General features: G+C 37.3%; 1 protein-coding gene and 3 gene segments (V, D, J or C); 2 read left to right on the top strand and 2 right to left on the bottom strand.

The window, feature by feature from the left end:
• Positions 1–186: 186 nt before the first annotated feature.
• LOC137200171 (Ig kappa chain V region K16-167-like) lies at positions 187–6,556 on the bottom strand. The segment is given in 4 exon segments: positions 187–385; positions 1,947–1,970; positions 2,634–2,733; positions 6,505–6,556. Coding segments are annotated over 4 exon segments (375 nt in total).
• A 1,905-nt stretch (positions 6,557–8,461) lies between these two features.
• Positions 8,462–10,476, top strand: LOC137200170 (Ig lambda-1 chain C region-like). The segment is given in 3 exon segments: positions 8,462–8,474; positions 8,917–9,000; positions 9,916–10,476. Coding segments are annotated over 3 exon segments (417 nt in total).
• Positions 10,477–11,508: 1,032 nt separating this feature from the next.
• Positions 11,509–13,608, bottom strand: LOC137200169 (uncharacterized; the record flags this gene model as incomplete). The annotated part of the gene is made up of 4 exons (XM_067614828.1): positions 11,509–11,819; positions 11,985–11,991; positions 13,085–13,404; positions 13,554–13,608. Coding segments are annotated over 4 exons (693 nt in total), but the record flags the coding sequence as incomplete, so codon positions are not given.
• A 3,658-nt stretch (positions 13,609–17,266) lies between these two features.
• On the top strand, positions 17,267–17,889 carry LOC137200168 (immunoglobulin lambda constant 6-like). The segment is given in 1 exon segment: positions 17,267–17,889. A coding segment is annotated over 1 exon segment (405 nt).
• Positions 17,890–18,385: the final 496 nt, after the last annotated feature.

The following is an 18,385-nucleotide window of genomic DNA, read 5'->3' as shown; positions in this document are numbered from 1 at the left end:
TTCAGTATGTGTCAGTTTTATTTGGGTTCATTGTGGTTCTGCTTGATGACTCTTGTGTGTCAAAGTCACAGTGTTGTGTTCACTCCACCAGTTATCCTCATCACAGTCTCTTCATCAACCCTCTGCAGCTGCAGCAGGCCGTTTTCACTTCAGTCAAACTGAAGGAGGTTTTTGTACGACTCGAAATCACTGTGTGAACGCGTCATAACTATGTACGCCAAGACAGTAGTAATCTCCAACATCTTCAGCCTGAACACCACTGATGGTCAGAGTGTAGTCAGAACCAGATCTACTGCCACTGAATCGAGATGGAGTTCCTGAGTTTAGAGTTGATGCTGCATATATAAGAAGTTTGGGAGCTTGTCCAGGTTTCTGAAGGTACCAACTGAGATCAGCACCAATGTTTGAACTCCCTGTGGCGCTGATGGTCACCGTCCCTCCAAGACTAACAGACTTGGATTTGTCAGTCTGAGTCAGAAAATTGTTGGCAGAAGACTCTGAAATGAGAAATGAAAAATCTTTAAGAGTAAATATTATAGCCAATAGCCAATGGAGAAGCAGCTCAGGTTGTGATCGGAGAGAAAAATAGAAAAGACATTTAAGCAAAAGTAAAAGGGAGAACACAGACTGGATTTGCACCAAACATTTTCAGAATCTCTCACCCTGACTCAGAAAACCCAACATGACCAGCAGAGTTATTGGCGACATCATCCTGATGCAGTTTTCAGTGTGAGTGCATGAAAACAGTTCAGACTCTCTGTGACACAAGAACTTAAACTCTGAGGAGCAGTGATGCATGAAAGTCATGCAAAATACATTTAAGAAGGCAAAACACACACCTGTTGTTGTGAAACAGAAAGAGCAGAGGTGAGGAGGAGTGAGAGATCAACCTCTACAGAGGATCATTCTAATTCAAAGTTCATCCAGAAAAAAATGACTTTATCCTCTTTATTATGTTATTTGGGTTGTATGGCGCCACCTGCTGGCAGATTGGATGAACACTTAACTCTGTAACTCAGTTTTCCCACAAACGTTTTTATTATTATTGTTGTTAGCACAAAGGCAGGAATTTAAACCCATTTTATCTCACTTTAGGGCCTGCTCAGCATTTTAGCTGACCAACTCTTTCCCTTCACACTTAACAGGTGTCTACTCTCATTAAAGTATGTTATATTGTATATTTGGTATTTGATTTATCTGAAAAGTTGAGTAATAAGTTGAAGTTGATTGTTTGGTGTGCAGGATCTTAGACAGCCACTAAATGTTCTGTTTGGGCTGCTGTTTGTGTTAATAAAATGATACTGTTAGCATAAATAATGTTTTAACAACCCTGTTAATAGAAGGATGAGTTTCAATGAGATAAGAGAAGAACATTATTAGAAAATGTTGGACTACATCCTGTGAGACAAGATGTGAGTAAACAACATGTTGTTGATTGATGTTTACAGAAAAAATCCCAAAGTAATAGTTTGACATCTTGGGAAATACAGTTATTTGATTTCTTGCCGAGAGGTAGATGAGAAGATCGACACCACTTTTTTATTTGTACATAAATATGGAGCTATGGCTCCTGGTTAGCTTAGCATTACAAATGTAAATAGGGAGAAACAGCTAGCTTGTCTGTAGGTAACAAAATCTGCCTATAAAACCTCTAAAGCTCACTAATTGATATCTGGCTTGTTTAATATTAACAAAAGCCAAAGTTTCTGCTGGTTGTCTGGCAACATCACATAAACCCCTGTTAAACCACAACTTGTCTTGTTTTTTCAATTTGTTTTTTGGGGGATTAAACAGGCAACATATAACATGTTAATTAATGAGCTTTAGAGGTACTGGTGGGCAGATTTTGTTGCCTTCAGACAGAGCCAGGCTAGCTGTTTCCCTCTGTTTCCAGTTGTTATGCTAAGCTAAGCTAACTGGCTACTGGCTCTTGCTTTGTCTTTAACTGACAGATATGAGAGTTTGTATCAGTCAGCAAGACAGTGAATCAGCAAATATCTGAGAATGTCCAGTGAATAATGTTTTCAAGTGACAAACAACATGTTGATGTGTGTCTAAGTTTCTAGATTGTGGAAAATGTTCAGTTTTTGTTTTTTCACAACTTTTGATATCACTGTATGTGGAAAATGAACATCATGATTGTTAGTTTCAATGTCAGTTTCACACTTTTTGACATGGAATAAAAGGAAGATATTTAAAAATATAAAATATGCCAATATATTCATGTGTACATGTTGTTTGTGATTGGTACAGTTTGTGCTTGGTGAGGTTACTGTCAGCTCTGTGTTCAGTGGTCTGTGTCAGAGTCTCTTCCTCTTCAGCAGCTGCAGTCGGTTCCTGCTGTAACAGCTCAGTGTCTCTGCAGTCTGACTGAGGGAGGTTTTTGTACGACTACAAATCACTGTGTGAACACCGGAGCACTGCTTGTACCGTGTCTACTCTGACAGTAGTAAACTGCTGCATCTTCAGTCTGAACTCCACTGATGGTCAAAGAGAAGTCAGACCTGCTTCCACTGCCACTAAACCGAGCTGGTGTTCCTGATTCAAGTGTGCTTGCATAATATATTAGGAGTTTTGGAGTCTGTCCAGATTTCTGTTGATACCAGGACATAGCATCATCTCCATCATCATATCTATAAACAGCCTGGCTGGTTTTACAGGTCAGAGTGACAGTGGATCCTGGAGTAGATGTCACTACTGGAGGTTGAGTCACAGTCACCTGACCGCTGCATCCTGCAGACAGAAACAAATCTTTCATTTATCAACAGAAATTAATGACAGAAAAGGAAACACATCATGTTTGAAATGTTACTGAGTGAATGAACCTGTAAAACAGCAGCAGGCCAGCGTCCAGATGAGGATGGTGATGAGAGTCATGGTGGTTGTGCTTTCTGCTGTGTTGACTGACAGATCTGAGTCCTGCAGTGTTGAACTCACAGGACTATAAACCTTCTCAGTTCACTGGAGGATCAGCTGACGATGCAAAGCCTCCTCTCTATGGAAATGATTTCTCTGCTCTCAACAGACTGAAGGCAACGTGGGACACAAAATCAGGAGAAATACTGTTTGGATTTACACCATCTATGATCTTAATGGAATAAAATAACTTCTTTTGGAAATAAATTTGAGGATTTACAGCATTTGTTTCAATGGGAGTGGTTGGTATCTACTTATTTAATTTGTTTTACAAACAAGGTTTCACAAATACACTATATACTCATTCTGTAATTTATGATTAATTATATTTATGATTATTTAGAAATGTTGTGTTTATTTAACATTGTCTCAAATATGTAACATGTTTACAATCTGAATTTGTTACAGGGCAAATCAACCTGTTTTGTGTCACTTGTACAAAATTTCATAAAAATGATGTAAAATATTTTGATTCATGAGGAAATTTAAAACCAAATCAATGAAAACATTTTATACATTTGATAAAATGTTAATTATCCAGTTTGAGCAGAAAATAAAGTGACTTTTCAGTGGATAGATGCTTGTTCACAGTGCAGGAGGTTTTTGTACGGCCACTTAATGAGTTTGTATCACTGTGGTGGACTTTTGGTGGAGGAACGAAACTCATCGTTGACTGTAAGTACCAGAGATTTATTACTTTTCACAATATATAGAATTTATACCATTTATCAAATATTTCATGACACTGTGATTAAGTTCAGTGTTTGCATGATTTTCTGTTTTTTGTTATTAATCAAACAAGGCTGATCTCACAATCTGAGAAGAAACTTTGCAGAGATCAAAATTCACTCAGTATTTAAGATAATACATTTTTGGATAAAAAAGATAAACATACATTTTCTAATATATTATTTTTACGATGACTTTTAACTTTTATCTAACTTTTAAATATTATCTGCATTCAAATGTTTGACAACAATATTTGGGGGGAAAAAAGCAACGATTTATCTACGAAACATCAGTAGTTTTTTTTGTTTTTTTTTAAATTTACTTATTTTGATCATCCAAACTGTTTTTAAAATCTATTGTTGTTTACCATTAATATGATTTTATCAGTTAATGCAGCTCAGCTTTGTGTTCACGGTTCATTTATTTCACATTAGTAGTGAAAAGGAAGTGAAAGAGACAGATGACAAAGTTTTAACTGTATTCACATGAGTGTTTCACTTCTGTCAGTTTAAACACAAGAAAATGAATTATTCACTGTCTCACATTATGAAACAGATATGAAGATGTCATCAATAATTATTATCAATGAACCTTTTTCACTGCATTGAACTCATGTGTCTGATGGTCTGATTCTTAGTGTATGAGTGCAACAGCAGCACAAGCTCTAAAGTTTTCCGTCTTTGTCTTTTCTCCCCCCTCTCCTCCCCCTCTCTCTCCTCCAGTGGGTGTGGTGCGGCCCACCCTGACCGTCCTCCCCCCCTCCAGAGAGCAGCTGCAGCAGGGCAGTGCCACACTGGTGTGTCTGTCCAGCGGGGGCTTCCCCTCAGCCTGGAGGCTGGACTGGAAGGTGGGGGGACGCAGCAGCTCCTCAGGGGTGTCACACGGCGCGGAGGTCCTGGGGAGGGACGGCCACTACAGCCGGAGCAGCACCCTGAGCCTCTCTGCAGACCAGTGGAGGAAGGTGGGCTCAGTGAGCTGTGAGGCCAGTCTGAGTGGACAGACCCCTGTCACTCAAACCCTGGACCCCGACCGCTGCTCAGAGTAGAGCTTCAGCAACACTTCCTGTCTGGAAATGATGCTTCTTTTTCTTTGCTAGAGATCTTGATGAAGCTACAGATCTTCTCTGTTCAGCTGTTTCTGCAAGTTTCACGTCTTTCTACTCAGTGTTTTAATGTGCATGTTGCTTTCTAATACTGATCTTCCTTATATTCTGCTTTATGTTCATTACTTTTCAAATTAAACTTAATATTCTGAGTTTCACTTCAAGAGAAATTATTCATACATTCAAAATGTGGAATGAACATTGAATCATTATTCAATAAAACTGTTGATTATAATGAGTCAGTGTGTTTGTATTTCTTTTAAAATCAATTCGTTATGAAAAATAGCTTCTTGATCATCCAAATATCATCATTCCTGATGTTATAATACTGTATATCTAATAGTACAAGAGATGGTTGCTTTTTTATTAACTAGTGACATTAATTTTGAGTATGAAATCATTTGGAATTTTAAAATGTGGAATATAAATTGGAAAGCTTTATTTCTTTTTGGGCTGTAGTTGTATTATTTTGTTCTGCATTAGTGGAAAATCTGTCAAATATTTGTTTCTATTGGTGGCTATACTCTAACAAGAGCTAAATGTTTCCAGCTTACTCATAAAGATATTGAATAAACTGACAAGAACTGAAGTTTTAACTGTAAATCTCACTTTAGGGCCTGCTCAGCGTTTTAGGTGACCAACTCTTTCCCTTCACACTTAACAGGTGTCTACTCTAATTAAAGTATGTTATATTGTATATTTGGTATTTGATTTATCTGAAAAGTTGAGTAATAAGTTGCTAGCTGTTTCCCTCTGTTTCCAGTTGTTATGCTAAGCTAAGCTAACTGGCTACTGGCTCTTGCTTTGTCTTTAACTGACAGATATGAGAGTTTGTATCAGTCAGCAAGACAGTGAATCAGCAAATATCTGAGAATGTCCAGTGAATAATGTTTTCAAGTGATAAACAACATGTTGATGTGTGTCTAAGTTTCTAGTTTGTGGAAAATGTTCAGTTTTTTGTTTTTTTTCCCCACAACTTCTGATATCACTGTATGTGGAAAATGAACATCATGATGGTTAGTTTCAATGTCAGTTTCACACTTTTTGACATGGAATAAAAGGAAGATATTTAAAAATATAAAATATGCCAATATATTCATGTTAATATGTTGTTTGTGATTGGTACAGTTTGTGCTTGGTGAGGTTACTGTCAGCTCTGTGTTCAGTGGTCTGTGTCAGAGTCTCTTCCTCTTCAGCAGCTGCAGTCGGTTCCTGCTGTAACAGCTCAGTGTCTCTGCAGTCTGACTGAGGGAGGTTTTTGTACGACTACAAATCACTGTGTGAACACCCGAGCACTGCTTATATCGTGTCTACTCTGACAGTAGTAAACTGCTGCATCTTCAGCCTGAACTCCACTGATGGTCATTGCAGCGTTTACTCCGTCTCCTCTGCCAGAAAATCGAGATGAAAACTCACTTGTTGGCTTCTGACCCAATTTGATGACCAACTTTGGAGCTTCTCCAGATTTCTGCTGATACCAGTGCACTCTACTATCTCCATCTGACCATGTTTGAACCTTTGGGTTGGTTTTACAGGTCAGAGTGACTGGGGATCCAAGAGCAGATGTTACTACAGGAGGCTGAGTCACAGTCACTTGACTGCAAGATCCTGAAAAAAAGGGAAAAACATTACATGAAGTAAAATTACTCATATTTAGATGTAGACACACGTGTGTAATATCCAGCTATAACTCAGTAGATGTGAGCGGTTTTAGTGATGTAATTACTTTCTAATTTTATGTTAAAAATAAATCACACCTTTGAGGCAGCAGCAGGCCAGCGTCCAGATGAGGATGGTGATGAGAGTCATGGTGGTTGTGCTTTCTGCTGTGTTGACTGACAGATCTGAGTCCTGCAGTGTTGAACTCACAGGACTATAAACCTTCTCAGTTCACTGCAGGATCAGCTGACGATGCAAAGCCTCCTCTCTATGGAAATGATTTCTCTGCTCTCAACAGACTGAAGGCAACGTGGGACACAAAATCAGGAGAAATACTGTTTGGATTTACACCATCTATGATCTTAATGGAATAAAATAACTTCTTTTGAAAACAAATTTGAGGATTCACAACAATTGTTTCAATGGGAGTGGTTGGTATCTATTTACTTAATTTGTTTTACATACAAGGTTTCACAAATACACTATATACTCATTCTGTAATTTATAATTATTATTTATTATTTATTTAACATTGTCTCAAAAATGTAACATGTTTACAATCTGAATTTGTTACAGGGCAAATCAACCTGTTTTGTGTCACTTGTACAAAATTTCATAAAAATGATGCAAATTGTTTTGATTCATGAGGAAATTTCAAACTAAATCAATGAAAACATTTTATACATTTGATAAAATGTTAATTATCCAGTTTTAGCAGAAAATAAAGTGACCTTTCAGTGGATAGATGCTTGTTCACAGTGCAGGAGGTTTTTGTACGGCCACTTAATGAGTTTGTATCACTGTGGTGGACTTTTGGTGGAGGAACCAAACTCATCATTAACTGTAAGTACCAGAGATTTCTCATTTCTACAACATAATATATTATACCGAGTTTTGCACCAGAACGTGATAAAACTAGTATTTATTTTGGGTAATTTATATATTATGGGTATTTTTCACTTTGCATTAAGCTCAGCTGAAGTTTGGAGAAAACTTTGTGCAGATATTATTAATTGTTTATTATTGTAGATGGTGTTATGATGACATATTTGCAAAAAAAAAAAATCTAATTTTCATATATTTTACTTTTAGTCAATTGTTTGTTTCACAAAAAAAAAATATAAAATATGCCAATATATTCATGTGTACATGTTGTTTGTGATTGGTACAGTTTGTGCTTGGTGAGGTTACTGTCAGCTCTGTGTTCAGTGGTCTGTGTCAGAGTCTCTTCCTCTTCAGCAGCTGCAGTCGGTTCCTGCTGTAACAGCTCAGTGTCTCTACAGTCTGACTGAGGGAGGTTTTTGTACGACTACAAATCACTGTGTGAACACCGGCCCACTATGGACACTCATACAGTAATAAACTGCTGCATCTTCTGCCTGAACTCCGCTGATGGTCAAAGAAAAGTCAGAGCTGCTTCCACTGCCACTAAACCGAGCTGGTGTTCCTGAATGACGCCTGCTCACATGGTTTATTAGGAGCTTTGGACTTTGTCCAGATTTTTGTTGATACCAGAATAAACATAAATCAATACCACCACAGATGTAAACAGGCTGATTAATTTTACAGGTCAGAGTGACAGTGGATCCTGGAGTAAATGTCACTACTGGAGGTTGAGTCACAGTCACCCGACCGCTGCATCCTGCAGACAGAAACAAATCTTTCATTTATCAGCAGAAATTAATGACAGAAAAGGAAACACATCATGTTTGAAATGTTGCTGAGTGAATGAACCTGTAAAACAGCAGCAGGCCAGCGTCCAGATGAGCATGGTGATGAGAGTCATGGTGGTTGTGCTTTCTGCTGTGTTGACTGACAGATCTGAGTCCTGCAGTGTTGAACTCACAGGACTATAAACCTTCTCAGTTCACTGGAGGATCAGCTGACGATGCAAAGCCTCCTCTCTATGGAAATGATTTCTCTGCTCTCAACAGATTGAAGGCAACGTGGGACACAAAATCAGGAGAAATACTGTTTGGATTTACACCATCTATGATCTTAATGGAATAAAATAACTTCTTTTGGAAACAAATTTGAGGATTTACATTTGTTTCAATGGTAGTGGTTGGTATCTATTTATTTAATTTGTTTTACATACAAGGTTTCACAAATACACTATATACTCATTCTGTAATTTATGATTAATTATATTATTATTATATTATTATATTATATTATATTATATTATATTATATTATATTATATTATATTATATTATATTATATTATATTATATTATATTATTATTATATTATTATTTAGAAATGTTGTGTTTATTTAACATTGTCTCAAAAATGTAACATGTTTACAATCTGATTTTGTTACAGGGCAAATCAACCTGTTTTGTTGTCACTTGTACAAAATTTCCAAAAAATGATGTAAAATATTTTGATTCATGAGGAAATTTAAAACCAAATCAATGAAAACATTTTATACATTTGATAAAATGTTAATTATCCAGTTTTAGCAGAAAATAAAGTGACTTTTCAGTGGATAGATGCTTGTTCGCAGTGCAGGAGGTTTTTGTACGGCCACTTAATGAGTTTGTATCACTGTGGTGGACCTTTGGTGGAGGAACCAAACTCATCATTAACTGTAAGTACCAGAGATTTCTCATTTCTACAACATAAGATATTATACTGAGTTTTGCACCAGAACGTGATAAAACTAGTATTTATTTTGGGTAATTTATATATTATGGGTATTTTTCACTTTGCATTAAGCTCAGCTGAAGTTTGGAGAAAGCAGATATTATTAATTGTTTATTATTGTAGATGGTGTTATGATGACATATTTGCACAAAAAAAAAAAAATCTAATTTTCATATATTTTATTTTTAATCAATTGTTTGTTTCACAAAATGTTGTTGTAAAATTTCTCTGACAAACATTTTAACAACCAAACAATAAATTTAACTTTATTCATCATTTTTTAACATTCAAACAATTTTTAGATTTAAAATATGATGTTGGTTTCTGTAAAACAAATAAATGAGTTTATATTTAGATCCAGTTTTGCTGTAGTTTGTGTTCACAGTTGGTTAGTTTGATGTTGAGAAAAGGAAGTGAAACAAACAAAAGTCTTTAACTGTAATCACACATTAGTGTTTCACCTCTTCACTTTTATATAAACTCATCAAGTAAATCATTGCAAGAATAATTATTTACTCTAACACATTTAGATTTAATTTAATGATCATTAAATTAAATGAATCATTACATTTGAACCTAACTCATGTTGTATATTGTCTGATTCTTAGTGATTTATGATGATTTGCCACAATAGATTCATTGCTTTAAATGTCAAAATTACAAGTACAAACACCATTTAGCTTTATTAACAAAACCCTCATTTCCTCCCATTTCTCACTGCCTCTCCTCTGTCTGATCACAGTGTCACACACACAGTTAATCCACAGCATTGTTAACCTCTGTCATGTATCATAACTCAGCTGTCTGTCCTACAGTAGAAGTTAATCTGCTCCTTGTGTGTCTCTGCTCTCCCCTCCAGCTGGCCCCACGGTCAGGCCCTCAGTCTCTCTGCTTCCCCCCTCCTCTCAGCAGCTCTCTGGGGGCTCGGCCACGCTGGCCTGCCTGCTGACCGGCTACTCTCCTCAGGGAGCCGTGGTGAGCTGGGAGGTGGACGGTAGAGAGGTGACAGAGGGGGTCCTGAGCAGCTCAGAGGAGGAGAAGAGCGGACGCTACAGCAGCAGCAGCATCCTGAGCCTGAGCCAGGAGCGCTGGATGGAAGGAGAGCTGTACTCCTGCAAGGTCCTCCATCAGGACCACAGCCAGACCAAGTCCCTCCACAGGAGCCAGTGTAAGGGCTAGAGGGGCTGACTGAAGCCCAGGACAGGAGCTGTGTCTGGGGAGAGCAGGAGGAACACACCTGCTCATCTGATCAATATGAGTTTTAATGTCTGTAGAGTAAACTGAAGCTTTGTGTGACAAAGAACAACAACAACTTAGAGAGTAATGTGTGTAGCTCAGCAGCTAGATGTGAGTGTGCTTAATAACTGTCCTGTTGATGATTGATGTTTTTGCTAATAAAGCTTGCACTGATGAAAGAAAACATTATAAATATTTTGTTTCTTTTATTTATATCATGATTAAAAAACTTGGAAAATATATTTTGGAATTAGATTTTCAGTGTTGAAAAAATCATGACTGAAATATGTGATCAGTCAACATTTGTCAGAGCTCTTCTGCTGAGAGTAAATGTGAAAAAAAACATGATTTGGTGTCGAAAGATGTTTCTCTATTACAAAAAATACAAGAAAAGAATTGAATCCATGTAGCTGAGTGAAGATGTATTCCTCCCTCTTTCTTCTCCAGTAGGTGTGTTGTAGCTCAGAGATATTGATGAGGCTACAGATCTACTCTGTTCAACTATTTGTGCAAAATCATGACTCTATCTTGATGTGTATTCAGTTTTCTCTCACTAATCTTACTCATATTCTGATGCATTGCCATTATGTTTCAATATAACCATTTTTTAATCAGTCAAACATGTAACCAATAAAATAAAATTGAATATTATAGTAAATCACTATCTTTGTGTGTATTTTGTGATATATTATTCATGAGAAATGCATATTCATGCCAGTATTATACCTCATCTTTCCAACATGCTTCACTTCAACATCAAGTCAGGTTTCTATTCATTATTTTATAGTATGTGTAACAATATAATATGAAATATAAAGTATAACATATTTATCATTTCTGAATCAAAAACTTTTTTAGATGAAACTGTTACAGTAGATTGTTTTGTGCTGCTGAATGTAAAACTATTGGTGGAAATATTGTTGAACATCAGTTGCTGTCAGAGGATATATTCTTACAACAACTCTGTTCTTGAAATGATGTGAAATAATGATGAAGATTTAACTGAAAAACTGCAGGTTGGAAAATGTCTTTCAGTTTGTTTCAGTGTAATTTGGGTTCATTGTGGTTCTGCTTGATGACTCTTGTGTGTCAGAGTCACAGTGTTGTGTTCACTCGACCAGTTATCCTCATCACAGTCTCTTCACCAACCCTCTGCAGCTGCAGCAGGCCGTTTTCACTTCAGTCAAACTGAAGGAGGTTTTTGTACGACTCTAAATCACTGTGTGAACACTCCACCACCAGGGTAGCCCAGACAGTAGTAATCTCCAACATCTTCAGCCTGAACACCACTGATGGTCAGAGTGTAGCCAGAACCAGATCTACTGCCACTGAATCGAGATGGAGTTCCTGACTGTAGAGTTGATGCGCTGTATATAAGAAGTTTGGGAGTTTGTCCAGGTTTCTGAAGGTACCAACTGAGATCAGCACCAATATCTGAACTCCCTGTGGCGCTGATGGTCACCGTCCCTCCAAGACTAACAGACTTGGATTTGTCAGTCTGAGTCAGAAATTTGTTGGCAGAAGACTCTGAAATGAGAAATGAAAAATCTTAAAGAGTAAATATTATAGCCAATAGCCAATGGAGAAGCAGTTCAGGTTGTGATGGGAGAGAAAAATAGAAAAGACATTTAAGCAAAAGTAAAAGGGAGAACACAGACTGGATTTACACCAAACATTTTCAGAATCTCTCACCCTGACTCTGAAAACCCAACATGACCAGCAGAGTTATTGGCGACATCATCCTGATGCAGTTTTCAGTGTGAGTGCATGAAAGCAGTTCAGACTCTCTGTGACACAAGAACTTAAACTCTGAGGAGCAGTGATGCATGAAAGTCATGCAAAATACATTTAAGAAGGCAAACACACACCTGTTGTTGTGAAACAGAAAGAGCAGAAGTGAGGAGGAGTGAGAGATCAACCTCTACAGAGGATCATTCTAATTCAAAGTTCATCCAGAAAAAATTGACTTTATCCTCTTTATTATGTTATTTAGGTTGTACGGCGCCACCTGCTGGCAGATTGGATGAACACTTAACTCAGTAACTCAGTTTTCCCACAAACGTTTTTATTATTGTTGTTGTTAGCACAAAGGCAGGAATTTAAACCCGTTTTATCTCACTTTAGGGCCTGCTCAAAGTTTTAGCTGACCAACTCTTTCCCTTCACTCTTAACAGGTGTCCACTCTAATTAAAGTATGTTATATTGTATATTTGGTATTTGATTTATCTGAAAAGTTGAGTAATAAGTTGCTAGCTGTTTCCCTCTGTTTCCAGTTGTTATGCTAAGCTAAGCTAACTGGCTACTGGCTCTTGCTTTGTCTTTAACTGACAGATATGAGAGTTTGTATCAGTCAACAAGACAGTGAATCAGCAAATATCTGAGAATGTCCAGTGAATAATGTTTTCAAGTGACAAACAACATGTTGATGTGTGTCTAAGTTTCTAGATTGTGGAAAATGTTCAGTTTTTGTTTTTTCACAACTTCTGATATCACTGTATGTGGAAAATGAACATCATGATGGTTAGTTTCAATGTCAGTTTCACACTTTTTGACATTGAATAAGAGGAAGATATTTAAAAATATAAAATATGCCAATATATTCATGTGTACATGTTGTTTGTGATTGGTACAGTTTGTGCTTGGTGAGGTTACTGTCAGCTCTGTGTTCAGTGGTCTGTGTCAGAGTCTCTTCCTCTTCAGCAGCTGCAGTCGGTTCCTGCTGTAACAGCTCAGTGTCTCTGCAGTCTGACTGAGGGAGGTTTTTGTACGACTACAAATCACTGTGTGAACACATATTCACTGTTTATTTCATGCAGACTCTGACAGTAGTAAACTGCTGCATCTTCAGTCTGAACTCCACTGATGGTCATTGCAGCGTTTACTCCGTCTCCTCTGCCAGAAAATCGAGATGAAAACTCACTTGTTGGATTCTGACCCAATTTGATGACCAACTTTGGAGCTTCTCCAGATTTCTGCTGATACCAGTACACTCTACTATCTCCATCTGACCATGTTTGAACCTTTGGGTTGGTTTTACAGGTCAGAGTGACTGGGGATCCGAGAGCAGATGTTACTACAGGAGGCTGAGTCACAGTCACTTGACTGAAAGATCCTGAAAAAAAGGGAAAAACATTACATGAAGTAAAATTACTCATATTTAGATGTAGACACACGTGTGTAATATCCAGCTATAACTCAGTAGATGTGAGCGGTTTTAGTGATGTAATTACTTTCTAATTTTATGTTAAAAATAAATCACACCTTTGAGGCAGCAGCAGGCCAGTGTCCAGATGAGGATGGTGATGAGAGTCATGGTGGTTGTGCTTTCTGCTGTGTTGACTGACAGATCTGAGTCCTGCAGTGTTGAACTCACAGGACTATAAACCCTCTCAGTTCACTGGAGGATCAGCTGACGATGCAAAGCCTCCTCTCTATGGAAATGATTTCTCTGCTCTCAACAGACTGAAAAATATTGTCAATTCAATATAATATTAATTCTGGTGTGTTGTTAAAAGAGAAGAGATATTTTAATCACTTAATGAGTTTGTATCACTGTGGTGGACATTTGGTGGAGGAACCAAACTCATAAAGTAGCACAGATTTCTATTTTGTATGGTTTATAGTGTATATATCTCATACCAAATTGTGCATAAAACTGTGAGTTCAGTGTTTGCATGTTGTTGATATTTTTGTTATTCATCAAAGAAGGCTGATCTCACACTGATAAGAACCTTTATAGAGATCAATATCCATTCATATTGCAGATAATATTTGTAATTTTAAAAGACCACTGAGTAGAGACACAACATACAGCACTGAATCACTATCAAGAGAAAACCTTTCTTTAGAGACAAAGAAAGTACATCTGTTTACATCTGTTAAGGTAAACTCTATCTGAGGTAGGCCAATGATATTAGTTTAATATTTCTTCAAAACTACATACAATGCATTCTCTATTCCTTTATTGCTCAAAAATGTACAAAACAGTACACAGATTCTATGTTGATACAAGAGAAATAAGTATATTCCGCATTCATTCATGATCCGTGCCACATTTTTTTTTCTTAGCGAGGACGACTGCTATAAAAGGTAACAAAGTCTGAATGTCAGGCTGATGAAAATCAGTTTCACTTCCCCTTTAACTGGAGATGAACTATCAAGAAGTTTCTGTAAGTTGTGGTTTTGTCTTTGGGAAACTATTCGGGTGAGCAGTCGTGCATATCCGTATCTCCTGCAACAGGTCACAGCTGCAACACATCGATCTGTATGCAGCCTAACTAAGGGAGGTTTTTTTATGACTCCATATCACATAATGAGTAGTAATCTTCTGCATCTTCAAGCTGGACTCCCCTGATAGTCAGAGTGAATTCAGGTTGGGATCCACTGCTGCTGATATGACTCAGAGTATCAGATTGATGACAACTTATTTTGTAAAACAGCTGTTTGGGAGGCTGTCCAGGTTTCTGTAGGTACAAGCTGAGATCATCATCGACTCATGTACTCAGAGAGACTGTCTCCCCCGGACTGACTGACTTTGATGCAGGAGACTGAGTCACAGTTGGATTGCCTGTCGATCCTGCAAAACAATAAAACATTACCACTGTATCTAACATATTACATGAAGAATAATCCAATGTGAAAACTTAACTAACTGTAAAGATTGGTTCGTATAGTCAAATCACCATCTGCACTTGGACTGTTAGTATCAGAAAGAAAACCAGTAACATCTCCGTTATGGATGAATGTGTGTGAAGAAAAAGAGCAAAATTTTATGATACATAAAACTTGTGTAGTTTTACACTTTTTGACATGGAATAACAATGAAAGTATATTAAACTAAAAAGTATGCAAGTATATTCATGTTAATATGTTGTTTGTGATTGGTACAGTTTGTGCTTGGTGAGGTTACTGTCAGCTCTGTGTTCAGTGGTCTGTGTCAGAGTCTCTTCCTCTTCAGCAGCTGCAGTCGGTTCCTGCTGTAACAGCTCAGTGTCTCTGCAGTCTGACTGAGGGAGGTTTTTGTACGACTACAAATCACTGTGTGAACACCCAAGCACTGTTTATTTCATGTGCACTCTGACAGTAGTAAACTGCTGCATCTTCAGCCTGAACTCCACTGATGGTCATTGCAGCGTTTACTCCGTCTCCTCTGCCAGAAAATCGAGATGAAAACTCACTTGTTGGATTCTGACCCAATTTGATGACCAACTTTGGAGCTTCTCCAGATTTCTGCTGATACCAGTTCACTCTACTATCTTTATCTGACCAAACATAAACTGCTGGGTTGGTTTTACAGGTCAGAGTGACTGGGGATCCGAGAGCAGATGTTACTACAGGAGGCTGAGTCACAGTCACTTGACTGAAAGATCCTGAAAAAAAGGGAAAAACATTACATGAAGTAAAATTACTCATATTTAGATGTAGACACACGTGTGTAATATCCAGCTATAACTCAGTAGATGTGAGCGGTTTTAGTGATGTAATTACTTTCTAATTTTATGTTAAAAATAAATCACACCTTTGAGGCAGCAGCAGGCCAGCGTCCAGATGAGGATGGTGATGAGAGTCATGGTGGTTGTGCTTTCTGCTGTGTTGACTGACAGATCTGAGTCCTGCAGTGTTGAACTCACAGGACTATAAACCTTCTCAGTTCACTGGAGGATCAGCTGACGATGCAAAGCCTCCTCTCTATGGAAATGATTTCTCTGCTCTCAACAGACTGAAGGCAACGTGGGACACAAAATCAGGAGAAATACTGTTTGGATTTACACCATCTATGATCTTAATGGAATAAAATAACTTGGAAATAAATTTGAGGATTCACAACATTTGTTTCAATGGGAGTGGTTGGTATCTACTTATTTAATTTGTTTTACAAACAAGGTTTCACAAATACACTATATACTCATTCTGTAATTTATGATTAATTATATTTATGATTATTTAGAAATGTTGTGTTTATTTAACATTGTCTCAAATATGTAACATGTTTACAATCTGAATTTGTTACAGGGCAAATCAACCTGTTTTGTTGTCACTTGTACAAAATTTCATAAAAATGATGTAAAATATTTTGATTCATGAGGAAATTTAAAACTAAATCAATGAAAACATTTTATACATTTGATAAAATGTTAATTATCCAGTTTTAGCAGAAAATAAAGTGACTTTTCAGTGGATAGATGCTTGTTCACAGTGCAGGAGGTTTTTGTACGGCCACTTAATGAGTTTGTATCACTGTGGAGGACTTTTGGTGGAGGAACCAAACTCATCGTTGACTGTAAGTACCAGAGATTTATTACTTTTTACAATATATAGAATTTATACCTTTTATCAAATATTTCATGACACTGTGATTAAGTTCAGTGTTTGCATGATTTTCTGTTTTTTGTTATTAATCAAACAAGGCTGATCTCACAATCTGAGAAGAAACTTTGCAGAGATCAAAATTCACTCAGTATTTAAGATAATACGTTTTTGGATAAAAAAGATAAACATACATTTTCTAATATATTATTTTTACGATAACTTTTAACTTTTATTTAACTTTTCAAATATTATCTGCATTCAAATGTTTGACAACAATATTTGGGGGAAAAAAGCAAAGATTTATCTACGAAACATCAGTAGTTTTTTGGGGTTTTTTTTAAATTTACTTATTTTGATCATCCAAACTGTTTTTAAAATCTATTGTTGTTTACCATTAATATGATTTTATCAGTTAATGCAGCTCAGCTTTGTGTTCACGGTTCATTTATTTCACATTAGTAGTGAAAAGGAAGTGAAAGAGACAGATGACAAAGTTTTAACTGTATTCACACGAGTGTTTCACTTCTGTCAGTTTAAACACAAGAAAATGAATTATTCACTGTCTCACATTATGAAACAGATATGAAGATGTCATCAATAATTATTATCAATGAACCTTTTTCACTGCATTGAACTCATGTGTCTGATGGTCTGATTCTTAGTGTATGAGTGCAACAGCAGCACAAGCTCTAAAGTTTTCCGTCTTTGTCTTTTCTCCCCCCTCTCCTCCCCCTCTCTCTCCTCCAGTGGGTGTGGTGCGGCCCACCCTGACCGTCCTCCCCCCCTCCAGAGAGCAGCTGCAGCAGGGCAGTGCCACACTGGTGTGTCTGTCCAGCGGGGGCTTCCCCTCAGCCTGGAGGCTGGACTGGAAGGTGGGGGGCAGCAGCAGCTCCTCAGGGGTGTCACACAGCCTGGAGGTCCTGGGGAGGGACGGCCACTACAGCCGGAGCAGCACCCTGAGCCTCTCTGCAGACCAGTGGAGGAAGGTGGGCTCAGTGAGCTGTGAGGCCAGTCTGAGTGGACAGACCCCCGTCACTCAAACCCTGGACCCTGACCGCTGCTCAGAGTAGAGCTTCAGCAACACTTCCTGTCTGGAAATGATGCTTCTTTTTCTTTGCTAGAGATCTTGATGAAGCTACAGATCTTCTCTGTTCAGCTGTTTCTGCAAGTTTCACATCTCTCTACTCAGTGTTTTAATGTGCATGTTGCTTTCTAATACTGATCTTCCTTATATTCTGCTTTATGTTCATTACTTTTCAAATGAAACTTAATATTCTTAGTTTCACTCCAAGAGAAATTATTCATACATGTAAAGTGTGAAATGAACATTGAACCATTATTCAATAAAACTGTTGATTATAATGAGTCAGTGTGTTTGTATTTCTTTTAAAATCAATTCGTTATGAAAAATAGCTTCTTGATCATCCAAATATCATCATTCCTGATGTTATAATACTGTATATCTAATAGTACAAGAGATGGTTGCTTTTTTATTAACTAGTGACATTAATTTTGAGTATGAAATCATTTGGAATTTTAAAATGTGGAATAATAAATTGGAAAGCTTTATTTCCTTTTGGGCTGTAGTTGTATTATTTTGTTCTGCATTAGTGGAAAATCTGTCAAATATTTGTTTCTATTGGTGGCTATACTCTAACAAGAGCTAAATGTTTCCAGCTTACTCATAAAGATATTGAATAAACTGACAAGAACTGAAGTTTTAACTGTAAATCTCACTTTAGGGCCTGCTCAGAGTTTTAGCTGACCAGCTCTTTCCCTTCACA

The sequence above is a fragment of the Thunnus thynnus genome, chromosome 16 (genome assembly GCF_963924715.1).
Source record: "Thunnus thynnus chromosome 16, fThuThy2.1, whole genome shotgun sequence".
NCBI lineage: Eukaryota > Metazoa > Chordata > Actinopteri > Scombriformes > Scombridae > Thunnus > Thunnus thynnus.
Note: the sequence above shows the minus strand (reverse complement) of the source record. Positions and strands in the feature narration are given on the sequence as shown.